General features: G+C 44.9%; 1 protein-coding gene across 2 annotated transcripts in view; it reads right to left on the bottom strand.

Moving 5' to 3' along the window:
• Positions 1-9,150: 9,150 nt before the first annotated feature.
• The window catches only part of CTH (cystathionine gamma-lyase), a 69,622-nt gene continuing 62,841 nt past the window's right edge, over positions 9,151-15,931 (bottom strand). For both annotated transcript variants that reach the window (XM_085885982.1, XM_085885983.1), the window contains exons 8-13: positions 15,034-15,111; positions 14,393-14,545; positions 11,242-11,363; positions 10,648-10,700; positions 10,368-10,506; positions 9,151-9,659 (exon numbers count right to left, since the gene is read on the bottom strand). In XM_085885982.1, the coding sequence (XP_085742108.1) occupies positions 9,636-9,659; positions 10,368-10,506; positions 10,648-10,700; positions 11,242-11,363; positions 14,393-14,545; positions 15,034-15,111 (569 nt within the window). In that variant the 3' untranslated portion in view covers positions 9,151-9,635. The remainder of the gene's footprint in view (positions 9,660-10,367; positions 10,507-10,647; positions 10,701-11,241; positions 11,364-14,392; positions 14,546-15,033; positions 15,112-15,931) is intronic.

Genomic DNA, 15,931 nt, shown 5'->3' on the forward strand with positions numbered 1-15,931 from the left:
CCCGGTTTTGTTCCTTTCCCATCCGTGACTGAATCTGGTGTGAGGTGCCTTAGTTTCTTTTGGTTCGTTTTATTTATTATCGATTCCATGTCCCCCATTCTTTTCCACCATTACCCGCCGTCATATCCCTCTACCGGTCAATCATAACTGATTCTTTTTATTTATTTATTGTGATTCAGGAATAAACATGTTGTTTTTAAAAGCTTTAAGGTTCTTGTGTCTCTCCGCAGTTCTCGTGCTCCACAGGAGTTTAAGCCCTTCGGAACATCATGGGATTTTAACCTCCCGCTGTGATGACCTCAACATCAGTTGAGCCATCGATGTTACTTTGGTGTCAGAGTGCAGATTTTTGAACCTTCGAAATTTATAGTTCATTGGTGTTGGGAGAGTGCAGGGAATCACGCTGGAAATTTTACATACATATCAATTTTGTTTTTGAATTTCCTTGGCATGCGCGGGAAGAAAGCCGCTGCACAGAATTTGTGGATGTGCTGGAGATTATGGATTGAGGAAGCAGTGAGGAGAAAGGAAGTGAGCCAGGGTTGGGGATTAGTGAAGAGCATCGGGTAGGAATCTCCCCCATTCCTGAGCCGGCGAGCCAGGAAGTGGGAGCGATGTCGATCCAGGTCATGTTAGAAAAATTGATGCAACAAATTAATAAAAAAAATGAACAAATGGATAAAATGTTTGAACGAATGCATCAGGATCATTGAGAATGAATGGATAAAATGTATAAAGATCATGGAGACCGAAAGGATAAAATTTAATAATGAAATAAATAAAAATAGTGGACGCATGTCGGTTAGAATGGATAGCATAGAAATAAAGACGATTTGGAAGAAAAAAAAAAACGAATGACCTGGAAGAACATCACACTTGTGTGGATGTCGTCATGTCCCAGGAAGAGACCGTACACGTGACAAGCAGGAAAGAGGGTGTAGAAGGGGCGAGTACAGGCTCCATGGCGGGGCCGGCGCCACACCATTTTGCGCCCGAGGCAAGGCCAGCTATTTGCATCCCCCCCAAAAAAAATTTCCAACTCCGATTTTTAAAAAACAGATGTTTTTTGGCAAACAATAAAAAGCACAAAACTTGAAACTGCTAAATTTATTTTACCACAATATTTTGCTTACAGTCAGACAGAGAAACAAACAAAAAAACAGACAAACAGAGTTAAAAACGTCTCATAAAAGTTTCAATTTCAGACACATCAAAATCTCACTTTGAAAATTTTGGCCATGAGAGCCAAGAGTGGCTTTGCAAATGAGCCTTTTCCGTTGCAAATTTTGTCACCAATTCAACCAGATCAAGTGCTGATGCTTTGGAATAATCAGCATGTGCTTTCTTAAAACAATAATTTCCATAAAACTGTGACCCTTAAAGGTCAGTAATGCACCCCTCTGAGGTCTGTGCCCTAGGCGGCTGCCTAGTTGGCCTTATGGTAGCGCCGGCCCTGCTCCATGGTGTGCGAGGCAACCTCCCTGGTTTGCAGTACAGCACTCACGGGTGTGCGGTTGGACCCGGCAGGGGGTTCTTCTGGCACGCCAGGGACCGACGGGGTGCAACGCGGCACCAGCTCCGAGATACGTACAGGTGGCTGAGCCTGAGCTAGTGAGCCAGTTGTCTGAGCCTGTGACATGTGGAGCAACGGGTGAGCCTGCCTAGGACTGCTGGTAAGCAGGTTCATGCCTGTGAGCAAGGCCGTACCGCTGGTATGCAGGTCCTGGCCTGCCCTGGTGAGCAACGCTACCCTTGTTCACTAGGGCAGGCCACCTGGTGAGATGGCCTGCCCTGGTGAACAAGGGTCCATCATCATGTGTGAACAGGTGTCGGTAGTTATTGTGCCGGTTCCCAGGGTGTTCGGGACGTTCCCTGTTGAGGTCAACTCAATGCCCAGGGTTATTGCTCCATGCCGCCTGGGGTGTGCTTTGGCTGCCATGGGGCAGCAGAAAAGAAGGAAAAAGTTGAGTCATAGGGCATTGAGAAAAGGCAGGCCACGATGGGCCTGTGTCAGTTGGTGCCCCATTAGGAATTTGATGATGCACACACTTGCTCGTGTCCTGTAGGAGCTGTAAGTCATAAGCAGCTGTTCATGGAGAGGTTTGGAGAGTGGGAGATTCAAGGCCAGCAGCGGTTGCAGGAGGGGGCAGAAAGGCTCGATATAATAAGTTGAGTTATAGGCAGTCGCATTTGGACACGCGAGGTCCACGTTTGGAAATTTATTTTAAAGCAGCCTTGGTGGGAGTTGGTCCCCAGGCTGCAGAATTCAGACCAGGGGATTTTAAGTCGGTCGGCCTTGAAGGAAATTGCCCCCCTTGGAGATTGAGTTGGGCCAGGCAGCTGGGGAGCTGCACTGGCAGATTTTGGACATGGGGTCCGACTACAAGTGCGGTGGCATGACCCAGCCCCCATGGGGAGTCTGGTGGAGTGTGGCATCCCTTGTCCATCAGGGTGCCTTCCGAGTGAGTGTCTCAGGTTGGTGGGGTCACCAGACCCTGGAAGGAGTCAAGACCTCTGGGGGTCTGAAGTGGTTCCTGCTGGGCACCGGTCATGGTGGACCATGAGGATTAATGGGGGGGGGGCGGTGTTGCGGGCCATGCTTTGGTGGTGGCACCACTGAGGACTGGTAATGACCAGAGGAGGTGACCGCCCAGGCATGCGACCTGGCAGCCTCTCTGTGAGGTTCTGAGACAGCCAGCATGTGGTGACCTGCCATGCTGTGCTGTTCTATGGATGCAAGTCAATCCCCATGGATGGGGAATGAGTACAGCCCACAACTATGGAGTGTTTGGGAAAAGCCCGGAGAGGCCGGTATAACCTTCCAGAGCTGGTCCAATATGATTTATGAGCTCTCGGTTTGGGAAGAAAGCCCTGGATTTTAATTAGCAGAGGTTAATGGGAAGAATGACTACAGCAGGTGTTGCTGGTATTGAACGGGCTCTCCAGTGGTGTTTGTTTTGTGGTTAAATTTACCCTTTCACCATTGTCAGGACTCACCATGCTTTGCTGTTTGGGGTATGCAGGTGCGTTGGGAAATTGGTATGTGTGATGGAAAAGAGTGGCCATGAGAGCCAAGCATGTCGATCAGGTGGAAAGGGTTAAAATCTGTGTATTGTGAATGAAAAAGTGGGGTTTTTTTCGAGTATTTGATGATTATTCGTGTGTATGCAGGCCATGGCAGGTTCGGTGCACCAAAGCATGTATTTCAGGTGGTGGAAAATTGTATGGCAACAGGGGAGGGAGTGACATTTGGGGTTTTGTGGGTGGGGAAGGTGTATGTGTTCGCAGGTACAGATGAGGCTCTGGAGGAGCGATGACTGCGACCCTCCCAAGGCAACTCATCTCTGGCAGCCGGTGGTGTCTGGAGTTTGGGGAGCCTGTCGGAGGAGGGTTTGTGTGGGCAACCATTTGGATATGGAGACCCGTGGAGAGGCAAGGAGAGCTTGAGGCCAAGCATGCCTGTGTGTAGAGACCCTCCTTGATGGGACATACAGCCAAGGAGCTATTTGGCTCCTGAGGGCCGGGGGGGGGGGGTGTACAAAGAAGTTGTGAAGTCGGCGACTTGTTTTTGACTGTGGGCACAACAGCCTGGAGCACCCCACCATCTTGGTTGTGTAGGACCTCTTGCTGACGAGTTGAGGGCCATACAAACAGTGTGTTAAAAGATGAAGCCATGGCATTGATGGAATGTGATGGTTGTTGTTGTTGTTCTTGTTAAGTATGAAAGTGGGAATGTTCCACTCGGTCCCATGTGACTTGATGTGGAACATGTGCCGCGTGGGACATGTGCTCTTGAGGGCAGGTAGCCCATGAAATTGGAAGGCAGTTTTCAAATTGGGTATTTGAGCTCAAGAGATATCCACTGGTGGCTGTGGTCAAGTATATGGGGGTTTGATTTATTTGAGGTCAATTGTCTTTAAGTCGGCATGTTTGTGTTTTTGCCAGACATTCTCTCCCCACCCCAGGACATTGGAGTGAGGAGACAAGAGGGGACAATCTACTGTACAAAAAATTGTACATTTTAAAATTTGCTTGCAACTTAGGGGATAGTACGGTAAGGAGTTTAGGTAAGTTCGTGACAGCTTGCTTCCCACAACCCCACCTAATTTATTTTGTTGAGGTTAATTAGATGTGAATCTGCAAGTGTTTAAGGTTGGAGCTGTTACCCCTGCATTGAACTTTGCAGGAGCTCCGGTTCTGGGGTGGGGGGAGGGGCTGTGTTATATTTGCAGGGATAGATATTCCCAAGACCTTATGGAAATGTATAGAATAGCATGGTCTATGTATGAGTCGTTAGCCAATCTTGATGTATTAAGTATGGAAACGTAAATAATAAAATTAGGTTCAAGTGTACGCCATTGTGTACTGTGCTTGTGTCACGTTTGAACAAAATCTGACCACGCATGTCTGAGAAATGGTTGGAGACGCATTTAAGTAATAAAATGTCCGCCAGTCAGCCATCTTGGAACTGATGTCGAAAAAAAATCGAGGTGCATACCTAAGCCATCATTCATTATCTGTGCACCAAGTTTGAACAACATCGGTAAATGCATGTCTGAGAAATGGTTGAGGACGTGTTCAATACCGGGGGGTTTTTTTTCCTGACACTGATCCTGCTCACAATATTCTCTCAGCGAGGGAGTTTCGTGAGTGGAGGAGGCCAATGGGCCGACCACGCGCCTCATGGTTGCAGCAGGGTGATCGGCATCTCAAGGGGATGGGGATGGGGATGGGCCAGGCATCTGCCTGGGGGATGGCCAGACGGAGGCCTCTGGAGTACCGGTGGAAAGTGGACGCAGCACCGCGCTGCTCTGGCGCATGCTCCCATACCTGACCTGACCCATACCAGTGAGTTCATAACATCATATAGAAACATCACCATGAATAAGAATAGCAAGATGGACGCAACAGCAAAATGGCTACTCATTTGAATTTAACACTCCAATTGCACAGGGTATAAATTACATTTTTTTTAAAAATATTGTTCTTCAGCATCGAACGAAAGGTTTTGAAAAAGACCGTTCAAGAAATGGCTTTCATTGGTACATACGTGCATCGTCTTCCTCTTCAACGCTCGCAAATACAGAGAGTCCAGACAGATTAAAGATCCACCCACTTTAAACGACCTTTCTCAGTCTTGACTTATTCCGCACATTTCGATAACTATACGAAAAACCAAATCAAATGATAAAACACTGATCAGCAAGGAATTAGTCAACACCAGCATCACGCGTGAGCTAACTCCAAATGAATTCAACTTCCTGAGAAGTACAATCTTCACATTGATTATAATCTATCCACAGCAGTGGTGTTTTCATCAAAAGTTAGCTTGTAATCAATAATAACGCCCAGGTATTTGAATTTGTGAACAATTTCCACCTTTTTACTCTTTATGGTTACAGGTTCATGATTTGTGACCTTTCCTAAAATCCAAAATGATCTCTTTTTAGTTTTGCACACACTCAGAGTGAGACAAAAGTCCCCACACCACTTATTGAATGCGTCAATATCATCGAAGTATGATACAAAGGACGACTGATGGGAAAGACAGCCAACAATGGTCTTATCGTCCACACACTTCATATAATTATATATTTATTTGAGAGTGACGCATACATTGGCGTACAGACTGAACAGTGGAGGTGATAATACACAGCTTTGTGGAACACTAGTATCCAAGATTGATAACTTCGATAAATTACCATTCACCCTCACCTCCTGAGGACAGTGTATTTAAAATTTTTTTAAAAACTTTCCACCCAGAGTATGATATAGCGGTTCAGGCACAGGTCGGTCATTCACTTTCAGAAGGGTAAGTGGCTGCATCGTGTTAAAGACTGATGATAAATCGAAAAGTAACACACAAACATGAAGGTTCCATTGTTGTCAAGGTGATTTGTGGTTGGATGAAGCAAACTGAGCCATGCGTCTTCAACACTGCGTCTTCGCTTTGTACGCAAATTGAAAAGGATCAAATTTGGGAGCTACATCTGATATAAGCTTCTCGATCAATTTCTCCATACCTTCACACAGGATGCAGGTAAGGGCAACAGGTCTATAATCATTGAGCTGCCTTGGGGGAACATTTTTGGGCATGGGAATCATGATGGACTTTTTCAAGCAAATACCAACAGTATGAGTGGTTAAAAATAACTGAAACAATCGAGTAAAAACATTACTAGGTTCTCAACAGAACTCTTTCAAGATACAAGACTTCGTCAGTGTGACCACTCCTCATTTTCATAAATGCTAAGGTGAGCCAATGAAAAAAGCCAACAATTCACAAAGTTTCGGAAAAGCGATGATAATAGAAAACCTATACGTCAAGAAAACCAAGATGCCAAGGCGAACAACGAATAGCCAAGATCTTGTGAAAAAAAGCCAAGGAGTGGTCACACTGGACTTCGTGCCATCTGGACCACAAGGCTTCCTTTTACTCAACCCCTTAAAAAGCACTTCAAGACATCAGATTCACCAATGACTGGAATGGGAGACGCTCGAGTATCCAGGTCCTCACAGAACGTTTCACATTTTACGCAGTTCCCTGGAACATCAAATCTTGCATAAAAGTCACTCAATTCATCCGCAAATTTTTAAATCAAGAACATCAATGGGCAATCTCCCATCATGTTACGAGCATCATCATCGTGCAGTTGTTCTTCAATCTTATCCCTGTACGATCGCTTACACTTTCCGATGACAGAACGCAGTTCTTTCGTTGCCACCCTGGGTCTCATGAAGTTCGTCGGGGTCATGTGCATATAAAAGAGCCCTTCAAACGTTTGGTATATCCTCCACTGTTTTCGGTTTAACCCTCTCGTACAGAACCGCCATCTTTTCACCTTTTCTCGATATGTAGGCAAGCGATGGGTCGCAGGAGCACGCTTCTCCATATAGACATGCTCAATGTTGCCGTAACATTTGTTCAACGTCCTATCACCACAGGTAGCAACATTCACCTACTGACCAGGGTCACATCTATTGAATCCCCAAGAATCAGGATGGATTGATCCACTGAATGGGTGGTCGCCCTATTGTGAGTTTCGATGATTCGTTCCGATGTGCACTTAAAGTCCGGACTTGGTGCGTACGCTAGAATAAGAGTGCACAGGTAGTAAGGTCAGAAAGACACCGTCAGTACCTCCATGTCCTTGGAACAATACCATTCATGTACCATAAAATCTTCGGTCCAACTCAAATTCACCAGCAGACATAACCCACCACCTTGAGCCTTGCCCGATGATAACACATCTCTGTCGGCCCAAACCTCAAATCAATCGAAGGACACATCATCACCTTCACCAATCCATGTGTCAGTGAAACACACCACAGACAAGATCCAGTAGTATCGGACATACGTTTCATGTGTGTACGCATGCTCTGTTTCAAAATAAATTTCAAATGGCAGTTCTAAAAGGACAAAAATCGTTACTGAATGCATATCGAGCAAAAACATGTGATCTAATTTTTACTTTATCCAAATTATTTTGAGAACATGGCAAACAACCTTTTCTTGATATTCCTCTGAATTGCAACCACAGATATGCATCACCACCAAATAAATACCAGTGCTGAAGCTTCACCAGTCAGAACGGAACGAGCGGCTGCCAATTGATGGCATCACAAACTAGAAGGGCACTCGGTGGAGCGCATACCCCCACCACGTAATGCCTGATCCACGAGAACATATCGAGCCCAATACATTTTTGAAATATCATGCGACACAGTATCTCTCGATGGTGAAGAATCACTTAAAAAGTTAAATAACTCTCGTATCCAGATCCGGATCTTCACCATATCGAATCAATTCGTCATGGTCACACACCCAACGTGTCCACCACGTTTCATTCGAATCCGTCCACAACTTTTTGAGATATCGAGTTATATATCATTTTTGGCCCTATTTTTAGGGTGAAAATGGTGAAAAATTTTAGCCTATTTTTAGGCCAGAGATCGACTCGTCTGGTCGGCTTGGCAGAGATCGGGTTCGAGGTGCCGGAGATCGACTCGTCTGGTCTGGTCGGCTTGGCAGTGATTGGGTTTGAGGAGCCGGAGATCGACTCGTCTGGTCTGGTCAGCTTGGCAGTGATCGGATTTGAGGAGCCGGAGATTGACTCGTCTGGTCTGGTCAGCTTGGCAGTGCCTGGGGTCCGACGCTTTTCCTCCGTTCCTGGTGTTTGGAGTGGCATCGTGTTGCGAGTTCGAGTCCCGTCAAGCCGGATCGTCGAAGACCACACGAGGTGGACAGGTCCAAGTGCAGGCTCTGGTCTCCAGGTCCCTTTCCTCGAGCTGGAAGACTTCAATAAAGACCATTGGGGTCCACTTCTGTGGACGAAGTGTGTCTGTGTGTGGGCCCGTCTTTAAGTCGCAACTGTTAAGTGCCTTGTACCTTATTTGCATTTCATTTCTATTCGTCGTGATAACTCTGCTTCTTACGTGCTCCCCTCCTTCCACACCTATTATAAATAAACCCATGTGTTAAATGTATCAGTTCGTTTTTGTGTTTCTTTTATTGGTTTAACACTGTGCGTGTTGGAGAATTAGCCAGGCTGTTGCCGCTATAAAAGGGACATTTGGACCGACGAAAGCTCGGTGACCATCCGCTCGGGTCGCACACGGTTCGAGTATGCTAGCGACTCGTTCCGTACGAGCATCGTCGAGGGTGAATTTCCCCGGTAGTTGGATGGCGTGAGTACTTAGGTAAATTGGAGTTAGACAAGTTGACTCTACCTCACGCTGTCGAAATATTGGCTAACTTCGGTCCGATAAGGGACCCATCGGCTCCGGAGTTATCCGGGGTGACGACCTATACATTCCGGGTGATCGGTGGAGCTGACCCTACTGCTCCATCTGGTGGTTGTGCTCGCAGCCGACGCCCGGCCCCGCAACAATATATGGCCTGTAATATATCATTCTCATTTTTATCTAACAATGGTGAAGAATCACTTTAAAATTTATTGTCGTCGGATCCGGATCTTCACCAAAATCGAATTAGTTCGTCCTTGTCACACCCAACCTGTCCAACAAATTTCATCCAGATCCATCCACAACTTTTTGAGATATCCTGTACACAATACAAACAGACAGACAGACAGAAACGGGTGAAAACATAACCACCTTCACCTTCGGTGGCGGAGGTAATAAGAGTCATTTTACCAGTTTTCATCCATACTTTATTTCGATTCCTTTCTTTTTTTGTAAAGAAAAATCGAGGCTCAGGAAAGAGTTGAGTTGACAAAGGGTAGAAAGACCACAAGGTGACGTCGGTTCACAGTTGGCAACAACAAGCAAGGGAATTGAGCAAAAAAACAAGATGAGCAAACTCCTTCGAGAGGAACCAGAATCGATCTGGTTTTAATGGAATACAAAGAGACAGCTCAATGTTCATGCTTTTAATATCACCTAAAGTGGTATTAAATCAATTAATCAGAGTGCAGTAAAATATAATTCTCCAGCTGCAGCACCATTCGTGGTGAGGCACAAAAGACACAAAAGTTATTGGTAAAAGGTCAAAGCAGGTAAGAGGGTAGAGTCCAAAGGTCAAAGGGCACAATCCCTCAGATAAGATTATTTGGACAAATCAAGACCGTTAGGAACACGATAATTGCATCTTGATCCCCACGTTGAAATTGCTGTTACTGGTCTTTCTTCTCTGAAAACTGCAAAACATCACCAGCAACACTTTATAATAACATACGTCACCTTTTGATAGATATACTTTTTGGTTTGATTAACTTTTGCAAATATTTACAAATGGCTTTGATAATGTGTTTATATTAAAAAAAAAATTATTAAATATTAGTTTAATAATTTCTTGAAAGTGGTAATATTGACTTTGTGATATTCCGTGTGACCATCGTACTCTACCCCTTTTTCATAACAATTCCCTGAGAAGATCTCTCACATTAGATCACAAAGAAACTGAGCCTCAGCAAGAACCCTCTTGACCCCCCTTGCACATCCTCTTCTCAGCTCTCACACATTAATTAATTTTTTTTATCACATGAACAAGTGGGAGAATGCTACCTGAGAAGGCATCGAAGCTCGTACCGCAGCCATTTTGGGAGATAACACATAGCAATGTTAGTTTGAGACAAGGATTAGGTGTGTCAACAATGAAGACGGTCTGTGATCCTGGCTGGAGAAGTGGAAAAACTAAGCATGTTACCAAAATCGTTCACTCTTTACAGCACATAAGACTTGCTCGAAGAGACAAGCATGTGAAAAATAGAACCCAGCTGTTTTGGGCAAGGTTTGAGAGTTGTGTCAATTGCTTAGACATTCTAAACTCCAACAGACAGGACACTGGATCGTGGACAAGCTGTAGTACAGTGCATCGATTCCATCTCTTTGTGGTGGTTTCTCACCGCAGCATTGAGAGCATTGTCCAAGTCGGCAATGAGATCTTCCTCGTCTTCCAAACCCACAGATAAACGCACAAGGGAACCTGTAATTCCCAAGGCCACACGTTCAGCTTCAGGGATTGATGCATGGGTCATTATCGCTCTGAAGAACACACATGAGGGTCTACTTACTGAAGGTTAAATTGTTTGTTGAGGGAGTACGAGAAAGTTAAGACAATTGTTTTAACAATTGTGGTTGAAATTATGGACAGAAGACAAAAACTTGGATCAAGCAGATGCTCACGGGTGTTCCGCCAGACTCTCGTAGCCTCCAAGGCTCTCAGCCAGCGTGAATATCTGTCACACAAGACGTCAAGCAGGCATAACAAAAAGCATGCTAATAATAATAATAATAATAAAGTTTTTGCACTTTTAACACCTATTTATTTCATATGGAAATATGATTGGATTTGGACTGCCCCCCCCCCCGCCCCCAGTCTGGACCAGATTCTGTGCATGATCAAAATTTCGATATTTTATGATGTCATTGAGTGTTTCTCCTGATCCAGGTAAGCTTCAAGACCCATAGTCCTATCTTTTCTTCTCTCTTCCACGATCACTGCTCGTTCACATCTTTTATTCAAATTAGTTTTTCTCAGTTTCACCATGACCCCTTCACCTGCCCCCCCCCCACCCTCCACACACACATAAAATAAAATAGATTGTCCTAAATGTAAAATGTAAACGACACATGTGGTGGGCTTAACTGTATATTTATGTGTAGACATACCCTTGCATAGACTAGGGCTTTTACAATCCGCATGTCCTTTCCTAAAAAACCCCTCACGACCTCCATTTGTTTCTAACTCACTATCTCATAGCCCTCTTCCATCCTCACTTTAAGGTTAGACAGGAAAGCAGTAGCCTGTTCCAGCCCTCCCTTCAGATATAGGGAGAGCATGCCGGAGGATCCGCTTGTCTGTCGAGCAGAAATTTCATACTGTGGATGGTCTTCAAATGCTGAGCAAGGGGTGAACAAAGAATAATAGCAACAGTCAACAATAAGAGAATGTCCCAATGCATTATTAGCAAGGGAAGGCTGATGAAGAACAAACAAAGAACGACAAAATAATTCCTCCATAAAACTTCTAAAATTCCCAAATAATACCTTCCTTCTGGAACAGTCTATTTGTTTTGAGGCAGGATGGTTAAGTTGGGCAAGATAGTTAAAATGAGAAAAGGAATGTGGGGAATAAAGAAAAAATGAGGTAGGAATGTGGGAAGCAAAGGGGAAGACAAGTTGAGAGGATGATAGGTGTATTGAGGAGGAAGTCAGGAATGAGCATATATGGTGCATTGTGTGGGAGGTCAAACATGCCACCATAATTTGCCATCAATGGATGGTCCTCTCAAACATGCCCATTACAAACATCACTCTGACCTTTAAACCGACTTGACTCGTGGTGGGAGTAGCAATAATATTGTTGTGGGCTGGGAGTCGGTGGCGAGAACGACCGCAAGGTGGGGAAGTTAACGCTGTCTCCCACCGGTGAACACAGACATCTAAACGAGTCTCCCCGGAATTATAGGCCGTCGCTCCGGATAACTCCGAAGCCGGCGGGTCGATTAATCGACCGTGAAATTAATCGCCAATGTCTCGACCGCGTGGTGTCGGGTTAATTGTCTAGATCCCAATATACCTAAATAACCATGCAGTCTTGGCTACCGGGTATTCACGCCCTCGGCACGTCTTTCTCGAACCGGGTCACTCTACCGACTGCGGTAGAGTTCCAACTACCGACTACCAACTCTGGCTCGGTTGCAGCCGAACGGAAACTGCCAAAGCCGTGCCGGCGAGGATTAACGGATTATCGGGGATGAAACCCTGTCTGAAGTCAGACCCGGACCATGCTGGACCAAATAAAGAAAAGATGGAAACGAGCTGGGAACATTACTAATAATTTATTTACAATAAAAGACAAGGAGGCAAGACTTGAAGCGAATATGCAGAGCAGGTATTTGCAATGATTCAAAGCACTAACCCAATTCTACTTATAGACGGGGCCCACACGCAGTCACACACACACAAAAAGAAAAGAAACCCCGGAGTTTTTATTGGACCCTCCAGCAGATGAGAGAGACGAGCTGGGGGTCAGAGTTCGGATGGGCACCTGTGGGTCGTCGAAGGTCACAGCCACACGTGTGGGACTCGTAGCTCGTGGCGGCAGCTGTGAGGAGCAATCGGAGCTCCGGGGCGGAGATCAGGGTCACGGACGGGACCCACCAAGGCTCCACGACAGGCTGGTTCACTCACTCTCCAGCCCAACCACCGTCAACCAACTTGTCACCACTCAAGTACTCGGGATCTCCCAGCGCCAACGCCCACGACAACGACAAACGAGTATGCTCAGGGATATACTTCTCCTCCCACATGGGAGGGGCCTTGGCGAAAATCATCTCACTGTCCGTCCCTCATTGGCCTACGGCCGCACCCTACCGGGGCAGGGTTGTGGCCCCTGTTCAGAGACCCCATATTCTCCATGTGGCTTCGCTCGCGAAGAGTAACAGGGTCAATGCTGAAAAAGCCATACAAGAACCACGAGCCGAGGACTGGAACCGCGAGGCCCCCCCTCTCGGCAAGTCAAGGTATGAGCTGCCAACGGGTGGTGATGGCGCGTGATGGGTAGGTTGGGTAATGCAGATGGGATGGTTGTTAGATGGCTTGTTGGAGGGTTCGTTGGATGTAAAACCTAACTAAAGACGTCACAATGCACACATTTAATCCTCCCGCTAAATAAAAGGACGGGGTCCTGATTACACACGTACTTACCGGCATAACTAACTTTGGGACCTGAATGTTGAGTGCGCATGGTTTCCAGATTCGTCACAATATCATCATTCTTGTTCAAGACTACCAATCTGGAATGCTTACAACTGAGTAGCAAACATGTCATTGATGAGAATGTTTGCCTGACAGCTCGTTCGTTCGTCGATACCACAGTAATGCCAAAGCAGCCCTCAGTAAGGTCAAAGGTAAGTTTGTTAGCTCCGAGATGTCCTGGCAATCCTCCATGCAAATGATAGTATATCCAAAACGGATCAAATTCACCTCATCAATGTGGCCACATTTTCACATGAACAAACAAGCTGAGTGATAAATGTGGTTATAACTGTAACTCTTTGAACATTCCTGAAAGTATTAGTAACCTAGTTTGTATGAGGCTTTAACAACTCTCACCATCCTTTAGGTTTTAGTGAGCATCTTGTTAGAATATCGAGCCAATTTCTCTTGAAAACCAATATCGATACTTGGCATGAGCTTCGGCCTCAGCTCGACTCCTCGTATCCAGAGAATGAGAGTTAAAGCTCACCATCTCAACTTCCCAAATAATTTTTCTCAAACAGCCAAAACTTATGACATCCTTTCCCTTACTTCCTCTACTCTCTTAACCTTTCCCACCTGCAATCTTAAATATATAGGAAACTAGAAAATATAGATTGATCGAATGGGTGGATGGATATGCTTCTGCTCACGTTAGATGTGAACCCACTGTCATGTTTAATCCCGATGAGAGAGAGTGAGACAATAACAATAATATAGAAAAGAGAGACAACATCAGATGCTTCTATCTGGAGTTACAATCTGCAAAATGATTTCCAATTAACGGATGCATGACCTTTTACCTTTGAACTGAAGATTAAATCAGTTCATCTTTGTTGTACCCTCCATACTTGCACCACATTCAGTTGAAATCTCTTCAGTGATTCACAAGTTATGGCAGTAACAACTTTCTCAAGACACTGTCTCATGACCAATGATTTTTGTCAATTGAACCCCAAATCTATAACATTAATCTATTTATTGCACTCCATACTTGTACCAAGTTTGGTTGAAATACTTTCATTTGTAACGGATGGACAACAAAAAAAAATGTAACGGACAGACAAACAAATATTTGGTAACGGACAGACAGACAGATGGATGGACGGATACCCTGAAAACATAATGCCTCTGGCCTTCGGCTGTGGAGGAATAAAAGATCCAGTACCTGGATGCAGGACTTTTTGAACATAACGATGAGTGGTCAGAAACTTGGCCACGGCTAGGCCCGAGGCTTGGTGCTGTTTCATACGAAGTGGCAGGGTCTTCAGGCCCCGATTACAAAGAAAACAATCAAAGGGAGAGGGAACACAACCTAGAGCTAGGGAGGGAGAAGAAAGGAGCTGGTTAAAGTAAGAAAGAAATTAAGAATGAAAAGTCTAGGAATGTAGAAGGGGCCATACACAAAATACATGGCTCTTTATTGACACCCTCCCACCCTCCTATGATTCTCAACCTGAAGAAATATGCGAGTTGGTGAATGAGAACAATGTCCCCTTATTAAATTTCAAATTGCCTTATTTATTTATTTTTAAATTGGTGAAATCTGACAGGTCAGTCAATGAGATAGTGTTGCCCTTCAGCTCCCTCCAAATTTTACAAACTTCCACTTGAACTTTCTGCTTTCCTCTCTCGTAGCTCGAACTTTGTGATGCTCTGGGAAGCATGCCCCCCTCCCTCCGCACCCCCAAAGCGTCACGTATTTTGTATATGGCTCTGGTGTAAAAGCAAGGGCAGAATACAAATGAAAGACAAAGCCAGCAATAAAGAAGAGTAAAACAAAGGAAACACAAAACAGCACTTGCATACCATTTTGCAGAAATTTGAAACGATCATACAGATCTTTTCTGTTTGTGGACAGCAGTCCCATAACAACATCTGAGTGGCCTGGGGGTGTTGGGGGCAGCAAGATGAAACAAGACTCAGACCTGAAATGATAAATATGCAGCTCTTGCGGTATTATTGCAGGCAAGCACATGGTATGAAATACTGTAGTGTTAAAACTAATGCTCAACAGGAAAGCTCCATTTCCACAAAATAAACATTGTTGTTGCCATGACATAAGTTGCCTTTCTCACAATTCATTAGGTTTCTGCTCAGGTTGTAATACCTTGCTCTTATCATTGCTTGCGGCTTTTCACTATGAGCAGCATTTCCAGATAATGGGATTCAGGCCTGTTGTTTTATCGAGTGGGACTGCAAAGGGGTCATCAACATATGCATGCATGGAAGGAGAACAGGAAAATATTGAGAGAGGGTAAAGGAGTTGGAGAGAAGAGAAAAGGGAAATACGTTTTTGGTTTTTTTTCGAAACAAAACCATTGTAGGTCAACCAAAATGGTTAAAATATGGTTCCAATCTGCTATTACATACGAGTTCCCTTACAAGGAGCCTCAATGCAGGGGGAGGTCATTAGGGCCATCAAAGCCTGCACAAAAGTTACATTATTATTATTATTATTATTATTATTATTATTATTATTATTATGACCAGCAGGTACCCACAGAAATTATATGTGATGGAAAATGTGATTTCAAGTCCTCAACACCCCTCCCAATCCCAAGTCCTCAACTCCCCCTTCCAACAGATCAACCTCCCTCTCCTAACTCTCTTCCCACCCCAAACTCTCTGTCCTCCCCTCCCCCTTTCTAAATAATGTTCCAATTCATCAAGAACAACGTTAAAATTAAATAATGATGAAACGACA

The sequence above is a fragment of the Eptatretus burgeri genome, chromosome 6 (genome assembly GCF_056783735.1).
Source record: "Eptatretus burgeri isolate ZD-2024b chromosome 6, Ebu_testis_v1, whole genome shotgun sequence".
NCBI classification, from domain to species: Eukaryota; Metazoa; Chordata; class Myxini; order Myxiniformes; family Myxinidae; genus Eptatretus; species Eptatretus burgeri.